Raw genomic sequence first — 26,116 nt, 5'->3', positions numbered from 1 at the left:
GGGAGGGAGGAATCTGAGATTGTCCAGGTGAATTTGAGGTCGGGGTGGAAGGTGTTGGTGAAGTGATGAACTGTTCAACCTCCTCGTGGGAGCACGAGGCGGCGCCAATACAGTCATTGATGTAGCGGAGGAAAAAGTTGGGGGGTGGGGCCAGTGTAGTTGCGGAAGATGGATTGTTCCACATATCCTACGAAGAGGCAGGCATAGCTGGGGCCCATGGCTACTCCTTTCGTTTGGAGGAAGTGGGAGGATTGGAAAGAGAAGTTGTTCAGGGTGAGGACCAGTTCAGTCAGTCGAAGGAGGGTGTCAGTGGACGGGACTGACACCGACTCCGCGGATACGGCGGTGGCCCTGTACTGTTGCATTATTATGGTAATTCTGAAAACCTGGAGCGTAGCATGATGTCTGGTGGACTGGAAGACCCGAATGGAGCAATACGATCAGCAGACCAGAAAGCCGGAACAGAGCGTAACGGGCAGGCACACTGACTCGTAAATGTTGATCTGTAACCGAAGAACTAGGGTTGACTTATACACGAGATATATGTAAAATACAAGATTTTTTTGGCCAAATATATAGGATTGACTTATACATGAGATTGACCTATACATGAGTATATGTGGTACTTATGTAACTAATTCATCCATTTTGTTGCAAATGCTCTGTGCATTAAGGCACAAGGCCTTAAGAGTCTAGGTGGGATGCTCTTGTTGGGCCATATGGCCTATTTCTTCACTGTAGGGATTCTATGAATCTGAACAATATCCAAGCTTGGGCTGACAAGTGGCAAATACTATTCATGCCCCACAAATGCCAGTTAATGACCACCTCCAATAAGAGATAGTCTAATCACCACCTGTTGATATTCAATAATGTTACCATAACTGAATCGCCCACTACAACATCCTTGATGTTCCTGTTGACCAGAAAACTTCATTGGATTCTCCAAATAAATGCAGTGGCTACAACAGTAGGCCAGAAACTGGGAATACTGTGACGAGTAACTCAACTCCCAACTCCCCATAGTCTGTCCACCATCTTTGAGCCACAAGTCACGAGTGTGATGGAATACTCCCCACTTGCCTCAATGGATGCAGCTCGAACAATACTAAAGAAGCTTTACACCATCCAAAACAAAGCAGGCCATTTTTTTGGCACCATATTCATAAGCATCTACTCCTTCCACCACCAACACTCAGCAGCATCCATGTGTGCTATCTACAAGATGCACTGCAGAAATTCACCATCCTTATCTTCCAAATCCATGGCCACTTCCATAGAGAAAGACAAGATCAGCTTCAAACCTATCTATTCTACCATGTTTTAGTTGATGAATTAATATCTGTTTCCTTAATGCTTGTTTAAGACAAGGGCAGCAGATACAAGAGAGCACCAACATCTGCAAGCTCCCATCCTGATTTGGAAATATATTGCTGTTCCTTTACGATCATTGGGCCAAAATCTGGAAAGCCCTCCCGAAGGGCATTATGAGCCAATCTACAGTTCGTGGATTGCAGCAGTTCACCATCATTACCATTTATAAGGAGAATCCAATTCTCAAGGGCAACAAGGATAGGCAAAAATGCTGGCCAGCCAGCAATGCCAACACCCCATGAGTGAATAAAATAAACTCAGGGATGGGGACAACTTTGGCTGAGAATTAGGATACTGCCAGTGTGATTGTGTCATGTAGAGCACTCTCACTGATGCAGATGAGCAGGGCTTTATAGCATTAACACAGCTAGGACTGCTTTGTCCTAATATACTTGGATTATTAGCAATAGGTCTATTCAACATGTTTCATGAGCTCTGTCATGATTGTTTAGCATGGGAGCATGGGGGGGATTTGTCAGATCATTTCAGTGGGCATTAAAGAAATTAACCGCAAAGTACCGTGGGGTCATATGAAGCGCGGGGGTTACAGGGTCTCTTTTCTGTAGAACATTAATGGTTGGAATTTTGTGACAATTCAGTTCTTTTTCTCTTGCTTGCCAAAAGTTGACAACTTTCATGATGGCATTTGAACTCATGATCTGTGTTTTGCTGGTTCAATGCCACAACTGGTAAGTAGCCGTATCTATTTGCACTTATAAATCCACCAGCTGTTCATATACTATGCCAGAGAAAATTTGGTGGTTAGATAATAAAAGAAAGAGATTGGACCACAGTATGGCATGCTACACCAGCCTGATACCGCATTAAACGAACAGCAAAGAGTTACTTATCCGTATCAGGAGAGAAAAGTTCCATACCTTCTTTAAATTGTAATCTGTGCAAATTAAATTGTAAATCTGAAAACTACTATCCGTACAATTTACACACTTATGTCCTGTTACATACACAGCAGCACAAATAAACATAAACCTGAAAGCCAGGCATCTACCCACACTGTCTACATGGCAAGAAGATAGACCTAGAAAGGTAGCAACAATGTGAGGGAAAAGAGTTAATAACAGAAGAGAAGAGATAATGTAGAAATCGCAAAATTAGCCTTATGGGGAATCAACACAAACTAATCCTGGAAACAAATACTGTATTAGCTCTTTCAGCTAATTGAAAGACGCAGGATGTTCGTATGTTCACATGAAAAGCAGTTAAATTAGCAGGCTGAAATACACATTAGGGAAGGGGAATGAGGAACAGTCAACACATTACTCATTCGTATTATACAATCATCAATGATACAGCAACCTTCATGGCAGTGTTCCCTTTCACCTTATTTACTAGCAATGATACTATTCTGCAGAAATAACATCAAATCCAATTTACTTTTATGAGCTTGATCCTCAGCCTTTGCTGAGTTAACGGTTCTCATCCATACAGTGATCGAGATGCTATAATCAATCTTAGATGGTGTTCTGGGTATGTAGCTGAGGATAAAACAATTTTCCAAGAAGGCTCAACATGTTTGCAAGTCCATGATTACCCCTGGAGAAAACAGTCTTTAGTTCATGAATAGGCTATTTGGGTGAGGTATCAGAGCTTAACTGGTCCCTGTGATGTCATACAGCAAAACAAAACCTCAGCTACTATTTTGTTACTGAATTAGACCTGTGGTTTAAACAAGAGACATAAATGTAATAACTTACTATCTAATTGTTGAGGCTCACAATGACCATCTGACCAGGAACTGGACCACCAGGGAGGCAATGGTCTAGTGGTATTATCACTGGACTGTTAACCCAGATACCTAAATAACATTCTGGGGACCTGGGTTCAAATCCACTATGGCAGATGGCGGAATTTGAATTCAAGTAACCCATCTGATTCACTAATGCCCTTTAGGGAAGGAAACTGCCATCCCTACCTGGTCTGGTCCTACAAATGACTCCGGACTACATAGCAATGTGGTTGACTCTTAACTATCCTCTGGGCAATTAGGGATGGGCATTGCCAGCTATACTCTCATCCAGTGTATGAAAAAAAAACAATTTTCCCAGATTAATTTTTCTTTTGTAAAAAGACACTTTGGCACTTGAAGGATTGTCATGCCACTGATGCACAGTACATCAGGCAAGAGGTTGGCATCCACAATTCCAACTATTTAATAAAAAGGGATGGTCGACAAATAATCATAGGGGTATTGTGCACATTCTCTGAGGGCTTAGAAAAGAGTGCTGCTCAAATGGAGAATAATTGCTGAGCTCTATCCTTTAATCCCATCATCACATTTTAAGGCAAAAATTTACTCATGTAACAATTATTCATTTGGCTACTCTACCAGATTACCTAAAGTTCACCTTAAGGTTGGAGTGAACTGATTTGACAAGGACTTCAAGCTACGGAATACAGAAACAAAGAGCTGGCGCTCATTATCAAACCACACCAACTACTGTTGAATGTAAAGAGTGAAACGCTGACTCAAATTTTCCATTCAAGTTAATCAAGTAGCTAACGGGGATGGTTTTTAAACTGTGTGTTAAAACCACAACCAAGTTATCGGTGAACTCTATTATTGAGTTTCATAACATGAGCTTAAGTGATATGCAAGGTTTAAGGTATCTGGACAAAGTCTGAACTACAGGATGACCTTCAATTTTGTCCTCAAACATCTGCACCTCAAGATGTTCTTTACTATACAGTTCTATCCATAGTGCAAAGCATTAAATAATAAAGTCACTCTAAATAGAATTTGAAAGGAGTATTCTACACAAGCAGCAGGTGCTGGAAAATCAAAAGCTGAACAGTACTCCAGTTCGTAGCCTCAGCAACCAAAACTCATTTCATTATTTCCATACGCAACATGTCACCACATACCAAAAAAATCTTCCAATGTTGCCTGACAGGAGCATGCGTGTGATCCATATTTTCCAGAAACGACTACTAGAACATGCATTTAGCCTGACAACTGTCTTTTTTGAATACAGTTAAAATAGTCAGTAATGGTCAAATATATTTCGGTGAAGCAAAAAATCCTACACCATATGCTTCCTGTTTTCAGGCATTTTTAGGTCTGCTAGCTATTCAACAACTGGAGCAGAAACCAATAACTTTTTAAAACAGTGAAGAATGTGTGATGGGAATTACTACAGTTCATTCCCAACAGAGCTCTAGTATAGATGGGAAGTGGCTACAGAGCAAAGCTAAAATTACATCCACGTCAAAACTCAGGGTGAAACTCCCCTTTTCAAAAAAAAACTCATCACTTTAATTTGGAATTGGGATGAATTTTAATTCCAGATTTGCACACCAAATTCACTGTTAATATGGAGCAAAACCAGTCACTGGTATCATCCTTGTAGGGTAAACTAAAATGTGTGCACGTTCACACAAGGTATCGTCTTTAAAAGACAAGCTCACAAACTCCTAAAGAACTCTCAGATGCTGCTTGGAGTATTGTGATTTAAAATTTAAGAATAGTTCTACACAAGTGCAAGGAAATCAATCCAATTTTGCTTGAAACTATCTGTGAAAACTCCCAGGTTTTTCTTAATGTTAATCAGCATTAATTTGTACAACTTTACACGTAATATTGCCAATCACATTGGTCATTGCAGGATTGATTTTGTGCTGTTACACATTTTCGTGGGTGTACACCACAGAAGGCAGAATAAGCAGACATTTATAATAATCAGTCATTGCTTTGGCCACAAAAAAACTGTTAGCCAAAAAAAACCTACAATCTACAGAATCTACCGCATAGTAGCTTGCACCAATGACATACACAGTACTAAAGTAGAAAACAAGTATGTCAAAACCATATGACTGGACAGGAAAAAGCAAGTTTCTCTCCCTCTCCAAGTAGTAAGGCTTGTGTAACATATTTATTACAAATTATAGATTCCATCACAACATGACATATAGATGTAACTTTTTAATTGTTGGATAAATTGTACAGAAGCATCATGAGCATGAAGAGATACTGTTAAATGTCAGAAACCTGAAACAATAAGTGTACTTCCTTAAAACCAAACAAAATTACAGGAGAACAGTTAACAGTTAACAGAAAAGGAGAAAAAAAAAACTGCAGAAGTATTTGGCTGTCAACAGAAGACAGCTAACTGAGGTGCTAACAGCATGAGAAAACAGACGGCAGAAGAGGAATTTAAGAATAAATAAAACATAGAATTCCTACAGTATGGAAGCAGGCCATTTGGCACAGAGTCCACACAGCTCATTTGATGAGTCCCACCTAGACCTACCCTAACCCTATAATCCTGCATTTCCCATGGCTAATCCACCTAGCCTGCTTAACCCTGGATACAATGGGGAATTTAGCATGGCCAGTCCACCTAAACTGGACATCTTTACCTTGGGAGGAAACTGAAGCAGCAAGATGAAATGGGGATGTGGGGAGAATGTCTGTGTGGAATCTGCACAGTCACCAAAGGCTGGAATTGAATCTGGATCCCTGCCGCAGTAAGGCAGCAATTCTAACCATTGTGCCACTGTGCTGCCCATCACAAACTCTCCTAACTTGTTTCATGAATTGCTGATAGATTAATCTTGAATAAAATATGGCTGTATCACTAATATATTTTTAGAGGAAGATTTGCACAATAACCCTCCCTATTATGATAATTCATGACAGAAGAAGCAGAGAAACATGACAATCTCAAATATCAAAGCAGCTGTGGACACTCAAATCAGAAATAAGCTAAATACCTAACATTAAGAGGGATCCAGTTCACCACTTTCTGTCCAAGAGCAACTGGACAGGAGGATAAAAGATTTTTATAATATTTTCATGAGCATTGAGAAAAATGCTTACTTGGTTTCAAGTTATTAAACAGAGGACTTTTTTTTCCCCATGACCTGCCAATGTGAACACAAGGATAGGTCAAAGAAAGTAATTTTGCCAGCTAGTTTGTCAATCTCAAGGTTAAATTAATCTTACCTCAAATTCATGTTACTTGTAAGTCATATATTACTTATGATCGTAGGTCACCGTAAAAAGAGGTTCAATCGTAAAAGAATGCAAAAACAAAACAAAATGTGGAATGCTGTTCATATTATAGGATACTGGCCACATACAGAATCATAGATGTACAGCACAGCAATAGACCCTTCGAACCAACACATCCATGCCAACCGGATATCCTAATCTAATCTAGTTCCATTTGCAGCATTTGGCCCATATCCCTCTAAACCCTTCCTATTCATATACACATCCACATGCCGTTAAATGTATAATTGGACCAGCCTCTACCACTTCCTCTGGCGGCTCATTCCATACATGCACCAACCTCTTGTGTGAAAACATTGCCCCTTAGTTCTCTTTTAAATTCTTCCCCACTCATCATGAACCTATACCCTCTTGTTCTGGACTTCCTCCCACCAGGAAAAAGACCTTGTCTATTTATCCTAACCATGTGCCTCATGATTTTATAAGCCTTTATAGGGTAACCATGAGGAGGCAAATGTCCTTAAAACCAAAAGTGAGCAACTTGAAAGTATAATTGTGGCTCTTGCAAGTGAATTGATTAAAGGAAGCTACTAATGGTGCACCTCAATGTAAAAGATTTTATTTTGTTTTTAAACCATTATCTCCAACATAATTTCACTCCCAATATCAGCAGCTACTGTATATGTCATTAAAAATAAAGAGAAGGCTACAAAACTTAAAAATCACAAATAAGCAAATCAACGTAAAATAGATTGAACAGCAACAGCAGTAAAAAGAAAAGCTAAAAGTTTTCATTTTAAAACACAGACAACTAAAAATCCCATAACCAAAAGCCATGTTGCAAAGAAGCTTTATTCAGTACATTCGTACTGACACTTCATCCAAAATAGTTAGTATATAATATTTCCATGTCTGATACTTATTTTATGACAAAATTACTACAACACATTTTCTATTTTAATTCACTGATGGGATAATGGCATCGCATACTGAACCAGCATTTAATGTCCATCCCTAGTCAACCTTGAGACGATGATGATGAGTTGCTTTTTTGAACTGCCGCTGTGTATGGGATGTGGGCAGACCGACAATTTCATGAGGTAGGGAATTCCAGGATTTTGGCCTAGCGACAGTGGAAGCATGGCAATGTGTTTTCAAGTCAGAATGATGAATGGCTTGGAAGGCAACTTGCACATAGATGTTCCAATGTATCTGTGGCCCTTGCATTCTAGTCAGAAACGTCCTGGGTTTGGAAGGTGCTGTCTCGGGACAGTTGGCAAATTTCTGCAGTGCATCGTATAGATAGTACACAATGCTGCTACACGGCATTGGTGGGGGAGGGAATGAATATTTGTGAATGTGGTATTGTTTAAGTGGGTTGCATTGTCCTGGATAGTATCAAATTTGTAGGAAATGCACTCATCCAAACAAGTGGGGAGTATTTCATCACATCCTGACTTGTGACTTGTAAATAATAGACAGGCTTTGGGGAGTCAGGAAGTGAGTTACAAACTGCAATACTCCTAGCCTCTGGCTTGCCCTTGTAACCACAGTATTTCTATGGCCAGTTCAGCTCAGTTTCTAGTCAATAGTAACCTCCAGGATGTTTCTAGTAGGGATTCGGTGATGGGGAATGCCACTGAAAAAAAAAAGGGCAGTGGGAGAATATTCTCTTATTGGAATTGGTCATTGTCTAGCATTTGTGTGATGTAAATTTTACTTGCCACTTTTCAGTCCAAGTCTGGATATTGTCCAGGTCTCGCATTTGAACATGGACAGCTTCAGTATCTGAGGAGTCATGAATGATGCTGAACTTTGGCGAACATTCCTATTTCTGATCTGGTTACCAAGTGAAGGTCACTGATGAAGCAGCTGAAGAGTATTTGGCAGAGGACACTACTCTGAGGAACTCTGATAGAGATGTACTGGAGCAGAGATGACTGACTTCCAACAACCACAACCATTTTCCTATGTATTACTTCATGTATAAAGCCAACAATGAGAGTTTTCCCTCAATCCCACTGATTTCAGTTTTGCTCGGGCTCCTTGCTGCCACATTTGGTCAAAAGCCGCCTTCGTATCCAGGGCTGTCGTTCTCACCCCACCTCTGAAATTTGGCTCTTTTGTCAGACTGTATTGAGGTCAGGAGCTAAATGGCCCTGGTGGAACTCAAACTGGGTGTCACTGAGGAGGTGCTGCTTGATAGCACTGTTGATGACATCTTACCAATGATTGACAGTAGACAGATGGGACAACAATTGGCCAAATTGGATTTGTCTTGCTTTATATGCACACAACATGCCTGGGCAATTTTCCACATTGTCAGGTAGATAACAGCTTTGTAGTTGTATGTAGCCTAGCATCAAGTTCTGGACACAAGTCTTTAGTAATTGCTGGAATGTTGTCTTGGCCACTAGCTTTTGCAGTATTCAGTGCCTCCAACCATCTATCAAATTGGCTGATAACTATCATGTCTGATACTGGGGAACTCTGGAGATGGGTTATTCACTCAGCATTTCTGGCTGAATATCGTTGAGCTTCATCTTTTGCACTAATATGCTGGGGTCTCACATTGTTGGGGACAGGAATATCTGCCAGTGAGTTGTTTAATTGTCCACTGTCAATCACAACATGATGTGGCAGGATTGCGGAGCTTAGATCTAATCCATTAGTTGTGGGATCATTTAGCTCTTTATATCTCTTTCTAGTTACGCTGTAGGGCATGCAAGGCATCCTGTTTTGATGTCAACACCTTACTTTTACTTTTGCCTTGTGCTGCTTTTGGCATGCTTTCATGCACTCTCTCTAAACCAGAGTTGATCCTCTGGCTTAAAAGTAATAGTTGAGTGGGGAATATGCTGGGCCATGAGATTGCAAATCATGTTAGAGTATGATTCATAGAGATGTACAGCACAGAAACAAACCCTTCGGTCCAACCCATCCATGCTGAACAGATGTCCCAACCCAATCTCGTCCCACCTGCCAGCACCTGGCCTATATACCTTCAAACCCATCCTATTCATTTACATATCTATATGCCTTTTAATGTTGCAATCTTACCAGCCTCCACCACTTCCTCTGGTAGCTAATTCCATACACGTACCACCCTCTGCATGAAAACATTGCCCCTTAGGTCTCTTTTAGATCTTTCCCCTCTCACCCTAAACCTATGCCCTCTGGTTCTGGACTTCCCCACCCCAGGGAAAGGGCTTTGTCTATTTAGGTAAAAACAATGACTGCAGATGCTGGAAACCAGATTCTGGATCAGTGGTGCTGGAAGAGCACAGCAATTCAGGCAGCATCCGAGGACAGGCATTTTATCCTATTCATGCCCCTCATGATTTTGTAAGCTTCTAATGTTACCCCTCAGCCTCCAACACTCCAGGAAAAACAGCCCCAGCCTATTCAACCTCTCCCTATAGCTCAAATCTTCCAATTCTGACAACATCCTTGTAAATCTTTTCTGAACCCTTTCAAGTTTCACAACATCTTTCCAATAGAACAGAGACCAGAAGTGCATGCAATATTCCAACAGTGGCCTAACCAATGTCCTGTACAGCCGCAACATGACCTCCCAACCACTGTACTCAATACTCTGACCAATAAAGGAAAGCATACCAAACGCCTTCTTCACTATCTACCTGCAACTCTGCTTTCAAGGAACTATAAACCTGCATTCCAAGGTCTCTTTGTTAAGCAACACTCCTTAAGATCTTACCATTAAGTGTATAAGACCTGCTAAGATTTGTTTTCCCAAAATGCAGCACCTTGCATTTATCTAAATTAACCCAAATCTGCCACACCTCAACCCATTGGCCCATTTGATCAATATCCTGTTGTAATCTGAGGTAACTTTTTTCACCTGTCCACTACACCTCCAATTTTGGTGTCATCTGCAAACTTATTAAGTAGACCCCTTATGCTCACATCCATAACGTTTATATAAGTGACGAAAAGTACTGTACCCAGCACAGATCCTAGTGGCACTCCACTGGTTAGAGGCTTCCTGCCTGAAAAACAACCCTCCACCACCCTCCTCTGTCTTCTACCTTTCAGCCAGCCCTGTATCCAAATGGCTAGTTCTCCCGTATTCCGTGAAATCTAACCTTGCTAGCCAGTCTCCCATGTGCTCCCACAGCACTAATAGATGCCCAGTCTTGAGTTGCTAGACCTGTTTGAAATGTGTCCCATTTAACAGTGATAGAACCACACAGCATGATGGAGAGTATTCTCAATGTGAAGGCAGGACTTTGGTTCCAGGAGGACTATATGGTGGTCACTTTTACTAATACTGACATGGACAGATGCATCGGTGGCAAGCATATTGGTGAGGAGGTCAAGCATGCTCTTCCCTCTTCTTAGTTTCCTCACCACCTGCTGCAGGCCCAGTTTGGATGCACTATCCTTTAAAATTCAACTTGCTCAATCAATGCCAATCCATTCTTGGTGGTGGACACTGAAATCTCCCCAGAGTACATTCATTGTGTAATCCCTTGCCTTGTTCACCCTCACCATATGTGCTAACTCAATTTTTTCCAGTTTGAATTCCATTTGCCATTGCTCTGACAGGTGATCTATCTGTTGATATCCTCCTGCAGTTTATGGCTATCCTCCTCATTAGTTACTGTCGTACAAATTTTCATACTCCTACTTGCATCTTGCATCACGAAAATTATAATATATAAAAAAAGCAAATCATCTCTTTCTGCATCGTACAACTCTAGGATTCTTTGAGTATACATTAAAGGACACAGTGGTTCAGTTGGACATAGCTAAAATATACCTCATAATAGGGTGACCAGATGTGGGATTATGTCGATGGAATTCCAATCACATACCAGTAAGATGACAGGCTCTTAGAGAGGGAAAACTCTGAGACACCACAAGCTGCTCTTACCACATCACAGGTTCATGATGTTGTGCGCTCATCATCTGCCAGTCCTTTCAGTGATCGTTTGTATTAATACAATTAATATCTCCACATTTCAAACTTACTAGCTGACTGGTATTAGTCCAAAACACTCAAGCCTTCGCAATGCAAAACAGTTGATTGAAACCAATGGTGACTGGCGCAAGGAAAAGAATACTAGTATAATGGATGATGTGAAGCAAAGGAATACTAGTATAATAGATGATGTGAAGCAAGGAACTTCATCAGGAGAGGGAGAATCATTCAAAGTCTAGCTCATTAACTCAGATCTGGAAGAGTTTGCTATTGATACTGGATCACACAAGAACATTATTCCTTTACATCAATAATTGTGACTGGATCAGCATTAAATTTTACACCAAAACTTTATATCACTTATTTCACATCGGCATAGAATATTTTGAGTATCCCAGAAGTTCCAACAAATTTCACATAAGTAATGAAGCTCCAGAGACTAGCAAGATCCCAGATTTGTTACATAATTTGGGAGATTATCTTATAATTGGAAGCACATGTGGAGCGGCTATTGAATTAGCAAGGAGAGTTAGACAGGGAAGAGCAAAATTCACTGAGAGCCTCCACAATTAAATCTTGGCCAAAAACCCCTGGAGGAAAACAGTGTCAGTTTGATTCAGGTTCAGAGTAAATGGATCAATGTCCTCACAAAATGAGCAAAATGCCCCTATTCCATGATTAAATTTACACAGGAACAACCGCCACTTCAGCAAGGTTGTGCAGAAATATTGCTATATGTAAAACTTTTCTTATCAAGGTAATGCCTTCAGTAAAGGGCAATTAGAGATTCAAACATTCTGCTCATTTTATGAGGATATCTTAGCTAAATCCGATCCCTTTTCTCCTTTTTTACTCGCCTTTCTCCTTACTTTTCTCTTTCTTCGGCTTACTGGATAAAAGAGTGGCTGCCTTTTAATTTCTTCAGCAGAGGTGACGGAGGCCAGTTAAAATGTTGATTAAAGAAAGTATGATTGTAATATTTCAGCAGTGATCATTCAAAAGCAAATCTGACACTGCCGCCTTATTTGAACTTTTAAATCCAAAGTAAGCCTGCCTAATTAATTGCAGTTCACTTCTCTCAATCTTTTCCACCACCAACCCAGGCTTTTTGAAACACAATTAACGATGGCTGGCAGCGGTCGCAAAACTCACATCCCAAGTCACAGTATACACTGAAATATGTTCTAACAGAAATAAAATTGTGTTTTAGTTTCTCTCCTGCTACTTCCTGATTCCAATGACAAACATGTTAAACAAACATCTTTCAAATGTTCTCGCACTGTTTGAACATCTCTAAGCAAAAAAGGTCACCTTCATATGGACACGTTCAAAGAGAAAATATCCCAAAAAGGATATGAGAACATAATACATGAGAAACATTGCCCTTAAATTAATGAAGCACAAAAGAAATAGAAAACCTTAACTGCTGTGGAGGGTATCTCCAACCATTACAAATCGACCAATTTTTAATAGTCAATAGAGAAGTAACAACTGTTTAGTCGTCATCTATATTTATAGGATTCCTTCAACATAATAAACATTCAACAATGCTTCAATGAGCAGATACAAGGTGCCTGCGAAAACTATCTCAAATAGTCAGTCTAAGATGAATTGGGGAGGAGAACAAAGGTGCAGAGATAGGTCTTGGGTGGCTTTTGAAAACCTGAAAGCAGAAATGCATAGTTTCAGAGTTCAAGACAGCAGAAGGTTCTGCCATCAATAGTGGAGCAGAGGTCATTATAGGCTGGGTTCAGAGGTGCAGAAATGGCAAACTGCAATGTAGGACTAAAGAAATTGGAGCGCCTAACCACAAAGTTAGCCTCTTTGAACCAGTTGGAATGTAGTTCAGCAGGCAGCTCACTACCTCCTTCTCAAAGGCAATTAAAGATGGGTAACAAGTGTCAGCAAGGCCCACATCCCAAAAAAGAATAATGTAGTAGAATAGGCATGCTTATGGAAAATTTGGAAGCAAAGACTTGTGAATTAACTCAACAATTATTTACCACTAGCAGATTATAAGGTCTTATGATCATTAAAAAAAAACGTATTTGGATATTTGTTCCCACAAGCTTGCTTCACCATTCAAAAACTCATCCAATTGCGGCCTTTAACTCCACTTTACTTCCTTTCTTCAAATAGCTGTTCACTTTCTCGTAGATCAAAAATATGTCTAACTGAACATTAAATATGAATTAAATGGCCCAATCTCCATTTCTCTCTTGGAAAGAAAATATCGGAGACCAACAATATTCTCTTTATTTCAATTTTAAATGGGAGATCACTCATTTGGGAACTGAGCTTCCGAGTTATAGATTCCATCATGAGGGCAATCATCCTCTCACCATCTTATCTGCTAAACTCCCTGAAATTATTTATGTTACAATATGGTCATCTTTTATTCATTTAAATACCACACTGTGTGAAGACCTAGTCTGCTCAACTTTTCCTTATACGACATCCAGGAATCAGCTCACTGAACCTTTTCTGAATGCTTCCAATGCAGCTATATCTCCCCTCAGATAAGGTAAGCCAAAATGTAAACAGTACTCTAACTGAGATCTCAAAATGCTGTAAAGTTATTGTACTTGCAATACACCCTGACATTCCATTTGCCTACCTGGAATTCCATTATTTGAATACTTGCATACGAACATTTTGTGCAAGGTCAGATATTCCACTATACTGCTGAAACTGTGAAGTCTCTCTCCACCTAAACTCTATTTGTTTTTTTCTTTTCTTCCTGCCAACCTCACATTTTCTACATCATACTCTATCTCGGTGGTCTTGTGGCTCTGAGCCAGAAGCTCTTGGTTCAAGCCCTACTCTGGCACATAATGGCCAAGGCAGTTGCAGTCCTGAAGTGGCCAGACAGTTTGATTAACAACTCAGTAAATATTTCTAACACATGCCAATGGCAAAGGGTGAGAGTGGAAAAGATTCCTGGTCAGCCATGAGGTGGAAAGAAATTAAAGCCTCTATCATCACTATCCCCAGCTCCAGCCTACAACATGCATGTAAGAGCATACCATAGCTACAGCATCATAGACTCTGGGGGAGGGCTGCAATTACCTCAGAGCCAATGTGGATCAGGTTGCTTCCAATAACATGGGGTTTGATCTTTAATCCGGCTGGATGTATTCCAGACCTTCTTTGTTGCCCGATGATGGACATCTAGTACACACACAAGCCATGATCTGCCTTTGGGTACAGAACTCAATAAGGAGCTTCTCGATCAGTCATTTGTGCCCCACCTACATAACTTATCTACATCCTTTTGCAAATTCTCTATACCTTCCCAACAGCTTGCTTTCTTACCATCATTTGTAATGTCTGCAAATTTGGCTACAAAATGACCATTCCCTTCATCTAAGTCACTGATATAGATTCACAGTAGTTGAGGCCCCAAAATGTGCCAACTTGAAAATTACCCAGTAATCCTTACTTTCTGTTTCTTGTTACGTCTTGTTCCTTTTACTACACGCCAAAGCTAAAAGTCGGATTGAAAAATTCTTCTTCTGCACCATACTGAGAAAGCAAGATCTGCAGACATAAAAGGAAGCATGGAAATGAAACTCAATTTACTTATAGAGTCTGCTTCTACGCAATCCTATTAACTATACCCTAATCTATTGCATTTCCGAAAGGTAAGTAAATATTTCCTCATTCCCAAAACCATCAAGCAAAACTACATATTCTTCTTTTGTCTCAACATTGGGTATGATACTTGCCAGAATACTGTATTCTGAACAGGAGTAATTCTCTCCGGTGCATTAGACTAAACAAGAATGAGGTTCACGAGGAGGTGTTAGCAATTCAGGAAAGTATGAAAATAACTAAGTCGCCTGGGCCGTCTAGGATTTAACCTAGGATTCTCTGGAAAGCCAGGGTGGAGACTGCAGAGCCTTTGGCTTTGATATTTATGTTGTCATTGTCTACAGGAATAGTGCCAGAAGGCTGGAGGATAACAAATGCTGTCCCCTTGTTCAAGAAGGGGAGTAGAGACAACCCTGGAAATTATAGACCAGTGAGCCTTACTTCAGTTATGGATAAAGTGTTGGATGAGATACGATTTATAATCATCTAGAAAGGAGTAAGTTGATTAGGGATAGTCAACACGGTTTTGTGAAGGGTAGGTCGTGCTTCAGAAACCTTATTGTGTTCTTTGAAAACAGGTGGATAAGGGTAAGGTGGTTGATGTAGTGTGTATGGATTTCAGTAAGGCATTTGATAAGGTTCCCCATGGTAGGCTATTGTACAAAATATGGAGGCATGAGATTGAGGGTTATCCAATGGTTGGATCAGAAATTGGCTAGCTGATAGAAAGCAGAGGATGGTGGTTGATGGGAAATGTCCATCCTAGAGTTCAGTTTCTAGTGGTGTACCGCAAGGATCCGTTTTGGTTCCGCTGCTGTTTGTCATTTTTATAAATGACCTGGGTGAGGGCGTAGAAGGATGGGTTAGTAAATTTGCAGATGACACGAAGTTCGGTGGAGCTGTGGATAGTGTCAAAGGATGTTACAGGTTACAGAAGGACATAGATAAGCTGCAGAGCTGGGCTGAGAGATGGCAAATGGAGTTTAATGCGTAAAAACGTGAGGTGATTCACTTTGGAAGGAGCAATGGAAGGAAAGCAAAATGGGCTATTGGTAAGATTCTTGGTATTGTAGATGAGCGGAGGGATCTCGGTGTCCATGTACACAATCCCTGAAAGTTGCCACCCAGTTTGATAGGGTTGTTAAGGCAGCATATGGTGTGTTAGCTTTTATTGGTAGTGTTTCGGAGCCATGAGGTCAGGTTGCAGCTGTACAAAACTTTGGTGCAACCGCACTTGGAGTATTGTGTAAAGTTTTGGTCACCGCATTATAGGAAGGATGTGGAAGCATTGGAAAGGGTGCAGAGGGGATTTACCAGGATGTTGCCTGGTATGGAGGGAAGGTCTTATGAGGAATGGCTGAGGGACTGGAGGCTGTTTCCATTATAGAGAAAGTTGACAGGTGACTTAATTGAGACATATAAGATAATCAGAGGGTTAGATAGGGTGGACAGCCTTTTTCCTCAGATGCTGATGGCTAGCACGAGGGAACACAGCTTTAAATTGAGGGGTGATCAATATAGGACAGATGGCAGAGGTAGTTTCTTTATTCAGAATAGTAGGGGCATGGAACATCCTGCCTGCAACAGTAGTAGACTCGCCAACTTTAAGGGCATTGAAATGATCATTGGATAAACGTGTGGATGAAAATGGAATAGCGTAGGTTAGATGGGCTGCAAATTAGTTCCATAGGTCAGCGCAACATTGAGGGCCAAAGGGCCTGTACTGTGCTGTATTGCTCTATGTTTTATCGCAGGTTATGCCTATCATTTCAACATTCAATCTCATTCTCATATATTGAACTCCCTTAGAATCCTAGTGGATTTAAAAGCTCAACTTTGAATGGCTTTGTAGATAGAATGTCCTATTTTTCTCTAATTCTGAGGTTTTTTTTTTAAGCAAAGTCTTCTGATCTTTAATCTTGGTCAGGTTCTTTGATGTAGAAGTTGTGTCTTCATTTCTGCGCTCATAGACTAAAGAAAAAGCAAGAAAGTAGACGAGCAAGTGTGTACAAGCAAAAAAAATTGTATTTTAAGTTTAAATAACATTGTACATCCGACAGAATATAGAACATAGAACATACAACAATACAGCACAGAACAGGCCCTTCGGCCCACGATGTTGTGCCGAACATTTGTCCTAGCTTAAGCACCCATCCATGTACCTATCCAATTGCCGCTTAAAGGTCACCAATGATTCTGACTCTGCCACTCCCACTGGCAGCACATTCCATGCCCCCACCACTCTCTGGGTAAAGAACCCACCCCTAACATCTCCCCTATACCTTCCACCCTTCACCTTAAATTTATGTCCCCTTGTAACACTCTGTTGTACCCGGGGAAAAAGTTTCTGACTGTCTACTCTATCTATTTCTCTGATAAAAGTAGCTCACTCATTGTAGGATTGCAGGATACCATTCTTTCCAAAATAATGACAACAGTCATTTTTAAAAATATGAATGCCGTTTAAATTATGAGAACCAAAAGCATAAAGGGAGGAAATCTTACTTTGGCAGCATTAACATTTCCAATAGTATGAGGTATTAGCAGAAATATCCACTTATTAACCTGAGAACTATTTAATTTGACCTAAACTCAATCCTGATCCAAAATTCCTAATGCAAGCAACAAGCAGATTGTACCCTGACTAAGATTCAATGTAATTTGGCCCTGTTGCCATTGAGGCGAAAAATTTAAGTACAACCAAAGTTGTAATAGTGCAGACATGTGCAATCTGATCCAATCACTGAGCTGCTGCTGCACAGAAGATCCATGCCAATGCAGACACAGAAAATGGTATAAGTTTGCTCAATTTAGTATTTAATTTCCACTGCTGACAGCTTGATTTAAAAATATTGCCAAAAAAAGCAGGCAGCAAGAGAAAAGCTTCAGTCTTAAATCTAGACTTACTTTAATATTACAACATTTGTATCAATTAAATTTGCAGTGTTATATAAGTATGAAGACCAAATACATACCTTGAGATGCCTGCAGTCTTTTCTCATTTCCCTCAATTCCTTGCTCGAATCCTATCTACTTGGAAAATTGGAAGGGGATGGTTATTGAACCATGCTGGTAGTTTCTCGATTTTAAAAAAACAATGCCATTCATTAAAAAATAACACTCAGCAAATATGACAGAAAGCCCTGAAAATAGCCCTTCTTTTAGGAAGATGTTTCTTCTCTTCAACCTTTTCTGCTTCAGCATACCAAATTCTAATCCACTCAGTGTGTAATGTTCTCTTCTTTTGATATGCTGTGAATCACAACATTTCTCTTATCATTACTTCACTTTTCCTTGAATTTCAACTGCTGCCACATACCCATCTCTGCAGTGCCTGGCCTTGAGCTGTCCACTTTATTCTGCAGCTGGAGCATGCTTGCCTCCGGACTTCCTGCTGTCTCAAACCACTCTATGTCAGACTTGCTCCTAAGCCTCAAACCTCCACTACTTGCCTTAATTACTTGTATGCACTCAATTCATGCCCAATCTGGTACATGCTGGCTAAAGTCTTGCTATATTGTATAAACATAATTTCAATACCTTCCATTTTATTAAAGTGGGCTATTGATGGCAGCTGTATGTGAATGCTGTACAAAGACATTGGGAGGCATACAGGAGGAGGAGGCAGCATGGGCAGGTACAACCAAACAGAAGGAAAGAAGAGAAGCAAGATTCAGGGTTATGAACAGGAAATGAGCAAAGACCAAAACACAATGGCAAAGTCTTGCAAATGATAACACAGAATATATAATCCAGAAGCAGGCTAGTCAGCCCAACATATCTATGCTGGTGTTTTTGCCCCAGTTGTTTTATCTTTCTCGATAGTCATAACAACTCTTACTTCTTGCATTTGTAAAAAAAAAATTGCATGTTTTCTAATGAGTTATTTTTATTTTCAGTTCTATATTTTAAAGTACAGGTGATACTGTACAGTCCTTTACGTCTTCACAAGTCTCCCCTCATCCCTAGTCTCCTATAGTCTGTTCTCGATCATGTCACATAACTGTTTGGTTGAAACACTAACATCATCATCATTGTGACCTACCAGCAAATTAAGAGTTATGACAACATTCACTGCCACTTAACCATATGCAGGCCTAATGAGTCAATCAGCAGAAAACAAATCAGGTACAGAAAATCAGAGGGCAGGTGCCAATTACAGTTTCATGATGGTATGCTATACAAAACGAAGAGAAGTAGACTATTTTTCTACGATATATGAGACAACAAAAAGGAGGCAGATAATGATGAATCAGGAACCCCTGATTTTGATCCTGACCTAACATTATATTTCATGTCATTATTTATATTCTACTTGCCTATGACCAGTTAAGGCAGCATCCAAGGAGCAGGAGAATCGACGTTTCAGGCACGAGCCCTTCTTCAGGAACGAGGAAAGGGTTGAATAAGGGCTCATGCCCGAAACGTCGATTATCCTGCTCCTTGGATGCTGCCTGACCTGCTGCGCTTTTCCAGCAACACATTTTCAGCTCTGATCTCCAACATCTGCAGTCCTCACTTTCTCCTATCACCAGTTAAGGGCCATGAAGGAGCAGGTCAAAGGAAGTGTGCACACAGGCACATAATGCAGTTTGCAGGCATGAAGGACAGAGAGGAGGATCTAGCTGGTATTGTGCTATGGCTGAGGAGGATCAGAAACCAAATCCCAACAATCTTTTAAAAGAAAGATGCTTGCAAGCACTGGGGATAGTATCTAACGGCGCACAAGTCAATTGAAGGAGTGCACTATTGACATTTTGAGCAGAGTGACAGATGGCTTTGCAGCTCTACAGTCCAGCATGCAATATAGGGAAGCTTCATGCTGGTTCCACAGCAACAGCCCTAAAGATTTCATTGCATCTACCATGAATATTCAGACCGAGAATACAGAGGCCTTTGACACCAACATGGGAAGGATAGTCTCTTCTAGCTTGGCAAATATCGCCTTGCAAAGGAAGGTGTCAAACTGTCATCAGTCACATCATGCAAAAGTACATAGTCATAGCACAACAGGAAATTGTTACAGGATCTCGTCGCTTTAGAACAGGGACATACATACCATGCTGAATTCCCTCACACCTCCCACGTATGCACACACTGCAAAATGGAGGCTTAGGCAGGCTGTATGTGCTAGTAGTTTAATTATACAAAGATATATTGGTGAAGTGCACTGGCTAATTGAGTACGACAACAATTAAAGACACAAAGGTTAAGTAGGTAGAAAGCAGCCATGTAATATGTAATGCATTTCTTAATAAACATACTAAGAAAATTAAATGTCTAGTTTCATACTTCATCACCCGGCTTGGAATCAATTTAACAACATGTTAAACAGTGCAAGAGATGAATCCTGCAGTTTGTCCATCTCAGGAAACTGATAAGAGGTAATGCTCAAATGTGACATGATTGAGGAAGTCACCAAATACACTTAGTTATTCAGGTAGCACACGAGAGATGCAGAAAATTAGGTTTAATAAGACACTCATCATTCAGCGGCAAGACGCAGTGTCCCTGGTTGCTTTAAGTATTTCCAAATTTGAATGAATTTGATCTGGATTAATGTACTCTACAATCTAATATATTTTGTGAGCAACTAACTGATCTGCAGTATCTGGTTCATCCTTCTCTCCCTTCTTAAACAATTGTATGACATTAACTACTCTCCAGTCCCAAGAAGCAGTTTTCTTGATACTTGAGGAGGACTAAATAAAATGGTCAATACTGTTAGAGACATGGTGTAAATGTGTGTGCTCATGTAGAATGGAAAACAGAGAAAAAGAGAGAGGAAAAAAAAGAAACAAGACTAAACACACCATGGTGACACGGAATGTCCATGAAGAGAGTTACAGAACACATCAAAGAGAGAGATAGCCTGCAAGAAAAAGAAAAAGCAAGAAAGCAAAGAAAAGCAAGAATATTACTGAACATGTGGAAAATACAGAAAGCAACAGAGCACAAAACGAAATAGCAAATTTTAACAAAGAAGAGTGCGGAATAGATTGAAGAATGTCATCTTTTATTTAAAATTTATGATGGCTGTGTAATAGATTCAATTTATCTAAGAATTGCTGTTGATTGCATTTCCATTCACATACAATCTCTCCACAAATATCTCCCTAATGTCTTTACTGAACACTTTTAAAAGACACTCATCAGCTACCAATTCTTTGTCTAAAATGTGGCCACAATGAGACTGCATAAAACAAAACTCCCTTATGATGATATTCTCCACTGCATTTCAAGTGAATGAGTGAAATCTGAAATCATAAAATGTCAGAATAACTTAATTAAACCTTTGATATCAGTACTGTGCAAATAAAAATACAATACTTGCACACATCACTGAAAATGTCAAATAAATAACTTCTGATAGAGTTTAGTAGATTCTAATGGGTTCAAACTGGTGCGAGTAGGAAGGGGAAGGAATGGAAGGTTGTACATACTGGAATTGCTGAATGATTCAATTTTACAATTTAAATAAATTTGTTTCCTTAAGTCTTTCAAATAAAAGTATCAAGGGATTGCACAAAACTCCACAGCCAACTTCAGCTCTAATGACTCCAGTCTGAGCTTTCAGCAGGGCTTATAACTGATGACAAAATCAATAATTTCAGTTTTAGCACAAAGAGTCAGAGAGATGCACAGCACGGAAAGAGACCCTTCAGTCCAACTCGTCCATACGAACCAGATATCCTAACCTAATCTAGTTCTATTTGCCAGTACTTGGCCAAAATTCCTCCAAACCCTTCCTATTCATATACCCATCCGGATGCCTTTTAAATGTTGTAACTGTATTAGCCTCCACCACTTCCTCTGGCAGCTCATTCCATACACACACCACCCTATTTATGAAAAGTTTGCCCCTTAGGTTCCTTCTCACTTTAAACACATGCCCTCCATTTCTGGACTCCCCCACTGCAGGGAAAAGACCTTGTCCATTTATCCTATCCATGTCCCTCACGATTTATAAACCTCTATAAGATCACCCTCAGCCTCTGACGCTCCGGAAAACAGCCCCAGCTTACTCAGCCTCTCTCTCTAGTTCAAATCCTCCAACCCTGGCAATATTCTTGTAAATTTTTTCTGAACCCTTTCAAGTTTCACAACATACTTCTGATAGGAAGGAGACGAGAATTGCATGCAATATTCCAAAGGTGGCCTAACCAATGTCCTGTACAGCTGCAACATGACCTCCCAACTCCTGTACTCAATACTCTGACCAATAAAGGAAAACATACCAAACGCCTTATTCCCTTGTAAGACTGAAATATATAGCATTTCTTAGGGGGCTGAACAGGGCAAATGTGGAGTGGCCTTTGTGGAAGAGTAGAGGACCAATGAGTTATAATTTCAGAGAAGTCACTATTTAATAATAAAGATAAGAAAGAATTTCTTCTCTCACTGGGTAGTGAAAATGTGGAACTGTCAAGACTTAGTTGTTAAATATATTCAAGGCTGACGTAGATTTTTTATCAGTAAAGGGATCAAAGGTTTTTGAAGATAATGCAGAAAAGTGGAGTTATAGGTTATCAAACCAGCCCAGATCTCACTGAATGACGAAATGGATTTGACGGGCCAAATTACCTACTTCTGCTCCTGTGTCTTTTGGTTTTACCCATGATGCTTTTCTATCCCAAGATTTTCAACAGCTGGTTCTGCAATGAGGTGCAACTCACAAATAGGCTTCACTTAATGTGATGAAGTATTCTTGGTACATAAATTCAATAAGCAAAGCATTGCACAATTAAACACAGCAGAGGCGAACACTATATTGGAAATCCGTATCTGAACCATGTATCCACAACATTAAAAAAAAGTGAGAAAAGAAATTCCTGCTTTGCTAAAATATTGGCTAATGTAAGCATTAAAATGAAAAGTTATACTATTTAGTAACTTAAGAGAACGCAAGGTCCAGGATATCTAATGCAAACAATTTGGTCTTTAGAAAATTGTCACAGTGTTAAAACCCGAATTGCTGACTGACATACTACATAATCTGCATAAATATGAGTGAAACTGGTTGATGCAATTGGGGGAAGAATGAAAAAAAATGGCTTAATCAAAAACTCAACCACTAATCAGTTTGCGAACCGCATGTAGAGTAGTATGTACTGCTAATTAAGGTTAAACAAGCAGCATTTTGAGCCCATAAATATATTCATTTTGTCTCATTGCCTCCAAGCATTATTATACAGTACAGCACACACTAATGACAGCTTTCAGAGAAAGAATGGCTGTGCAATCCTCAAGATATGGATTTGCATCTCTGAAATAATACTGAGAGAACAAGGGTGATGCAGTAGGTTAGATTCAGTTTTTTCACACTTGTGATCTCACACGATTGAAAGAAACTTATTTATTTTAAATCTTCTTATGTGGCTATTGCAACTTATGTTTCAGTTACTTACACTAAGGCACTGTTCAAACATGTGGGCACAAACATAACTGAAGCTTGTTCTCTGTGCTGTGCCACATGACTGATTGTGACAATGCTAACTAAAAGCCAATATGCCAGAACAGAATCTTTCCCTGTGGCTTGGTGCATGAACGAACCATGTGGATTGAACCCTAAAGGCCAGGAAGGTCCCATCTGGTGAAACCATATTGGCCTCAGAGTTCCCCAGCCAGAAGGTGGGGAGGGGGTTGTTGGAGTTTGCATATAAAATGGCGAAGGGTTTTGGCCTTCTTCATTAGCTAGTGAAGCCAGCTGGAAAAACATGTTAATAGTAGCTGAAGCTAAGGATGAAGAACTCAGTTGCAATGCCACACACAGTCAAATAACACAATGTGTCACACAGCTCAAATGCAGTACATGAAAATATATAGTAAGCTTTATCGGTGAAATAGGATGCTTTTATGACTTTTTGACGTGAACAAAAAAAATCAACAAAGAAGAAAAAATACAAAGAAGAAAGCATTTGCCTTACTATGAATTTAGCTCAAAATATCAAAATCACCTTTCGTGCGAAAAGCAATCTTTCTGCTCTCACCCAATGATTCCGACATTATGTAATCTTATTGTATCAACAGTATCTTCTGTAATACAGCAATAAAAATAATTGACAGCAATACAATACAAATATCTGTGCAAATTCACAAAAAGTAGCAACACAACTGCATAATTATCATATGATACAAGACATAAATTTATTCCTCATTGCAGTTTTAAAGAGCAAACATCATGTCCTTCAAAAAAAAACTTACAATGCAAATAATTCAGAAGTTCCTTTGTTCATTTTTCCAAACAAAGTGTTCAAAAATGTATAAATAATTAGCATTCACAGTAGGGAACTAGCTTGCTGTAACGGATGGTATCTATTTTGAACCAGGAATTAAATTTGAGTACACTACCAGTTTGAACATACTTGGGAATGAGTGCACACTGATCACCAAAATATGGCAGTCAGGTACAAAAAAAAACCTAATGGAATATTAACCTTTACAATCAAAGACAAGAACATTAAGGGGAAGTTTCTGTCGGTAGAAATGACCCCAGTCTCCCAGCTTCTTGCCATTTCAATAAATCACTTTGCTCTCATTCAAACATTTCTGTCCTGGACTGCTGCAATGACTCAATGAAGCATGGAAAATCTCAGCAGATCTGGCAGCATCTGTAAGGAGAGAAAAGAGCTGACGTTTCGAGACCAACTGACCCTTTGTCAAAGGGTCAGTTAGACTCAAAACGTCAGCTCTTTTCTCTCCTTACAGATGCTGCCAGACCTGCTGAGATTTTCCAGCATTTTCTCTTTTGGTTTCAAATTCCAGCATCCACAGTAATTTGTTTTCACTCAATGAAGCATAACAAGCTCAAGGAATAACACCTTGTTTTCCATTTAGACATTTTTCAGCCTCAAAAGACGAATACTGAATTCAACTTCGGGAACTGATCACTTTATTTATGAATGCCCCCTAAATTTCTTACATTCTCTTCACCCCAACCCATTTCCCCCACTGGTGTGTTATGCATCAAGTTTACTTTGCACTTCGTAGCAAGGACTAATTTTCTCTAAATAACACCTGAAGTTACACCCTTTTAATGTACTGTTCTCTTTCCCCATTATTAACAAACTTTTTTTTCCTGCTGGGCTTCTATACCATCTACCCACTTGCTCCTCCTCTGCCTCTGTCAAAAAGTATAGTCAGAAAAAAGTATTTTCCAATACTTCAGTTTTGAAGAAGGGTCATACCACACTGAAAAGTTAGCTTTGTTTTTCTCTTCCTCTATAAATGCTGCCAGACTTGCTGAGCTTCTCCAATGTTCTGTTAAGGGGAGATACTTTGCTACAGCTTCACAAAGACCTGATGAGGTTTGAGTATTGCGTACATTTCAAAATCATAGAACGACTGACCTTGTGGCCAGATTCACTCGAATGTTATATGATCCCCTTGGAAACTATAGCATTTATGTCAAGCTTTTCACAACCACTGGAGTCTCAAAGTGCACAACAGCAAATTAAATAGTTTTGAATTGCAGTCATTCTTGAAATATGAAAAATGTGATAGTCAATTTGCACATAGAAAACTCCCATAAACAGCAATGTGATAATAACAAGATAATCTATTTTTTGTGATGTCAATTGAACAATAGATATTGGCTAGAACACCAGGGACAACTTCCCTGCTCTCCTTATAAAAATCTCACGGTACCATTTTGAAGTCGAGTGTAGCTGGCGAGTAGGGATTTTAATGTCTCATTTGAAATACATCATCTACAACAGTATTAGTCCTGAGGTTCTCTGCTGGAGTGCTGACCTTGATTTTTTTGATGTTCAGCCCAGAGGTAGGATTTGATTGTTTAAACTACATGGAGAAAACACATTCACTTGGCTTGCATTCAGTAGAATGCAGATGTTTAAGGGAGTGACTTGATAGAGGTTTTAGGAGTTGTTAAAAATAAATTTATAGGGTGGGTAGAAAGAAACAATTTGACCAGGTTTGGAAGACTTAAGAACAAGGAATGATAAATCAAAAGAGGACAGAAATTTGGAGAAAAGGTTAGGAAAATTTCTTCACCCAAAGGAATTAAATTGTGGGTCTGTGTCTCACAGAAAGTGCAGTAGAATGAATAGTCAAATGCAAATGAATTCCAAACAGCAGCCCTGAGCAACCAACGTGGAGTGTGAGTTGAAGACAGAGACATGAGCTGATAAAAGGTCTTGGAGTTTAGGACTACTGGAACAAGATTAGAGTGGTGCTGGAAAAGCACAGCAAGTCAGGCAGCATCTGAAAAT

The 26,116-nt window shown here is 39.7% G+C and overlaps 2 protein-coding genes across 2 annotated transcripts in view; one reads left to right on the top strand and one right to left on the bottom strand.

Annotated features, from left to right (window-relative positions):
* The window catches only part of LOC122554281 (zinc finger SWIM domain-containing protein 5), a 244,346-nt gene extending 226,435 nt beyond the window's left edge, over positions 1 to 17,911 (bottom strand). Inside the window, exons 1-2 of the mRNA XM_043699055.1 lie at positions 17,861 to 17,911; positions 14,734 to 14,831 (exon numbers count right to left, since the gene is read on the bottom strand). The gene's annotated coding sequence lies outside the window, so the exon portion shown is untranslated. The remainder of the gene's footprint in view (positions 1 to 14,733; positions 14,832 to 17,860) is intronic.
* A 1,839-nt stretch (positions 17,912 to 19,750) lies between these two features.
* The window catches only part of hectd3 (HECT domain containing 3), a 69,526-nt gene continuing 63,160 nt past the window's right edge, over positions 19,751 to 26,116 (top strand). Inside the window, exon 1 of the mRNA XM_043700093.1 lies at positions 19,751 to 19,876. Coding sequence (XP_043556028.1) covers positions 19,751 to 19,876 — 126 coding nt within the window. The remainder of the gene's footprint in view (positions 19,877 to 26,116) is intronic.

Source organism: Chiloscyllium plagiosum, chromosome 11 (assembly GCF_004010195.1).
Source record: "Chiloscyllium plagiosum isolate BGI_BamShark_2017 chromosome 11, ASM401019v2, whole genome shotgun sequence".
Classification (NCBI taxonomy): domain Eukaryota; kingdom Metazoa; phylum Chordata; class Chondrichthyes; order Orectolobiformes; family Hemiscylliidae; genus Chiloscyllium; species Chiloscyllium plagiosum.
Note: the sequence above shows the minus strand (reverse complement) of the source record. Positions and strands in the feature narration are given on the sequence as shown.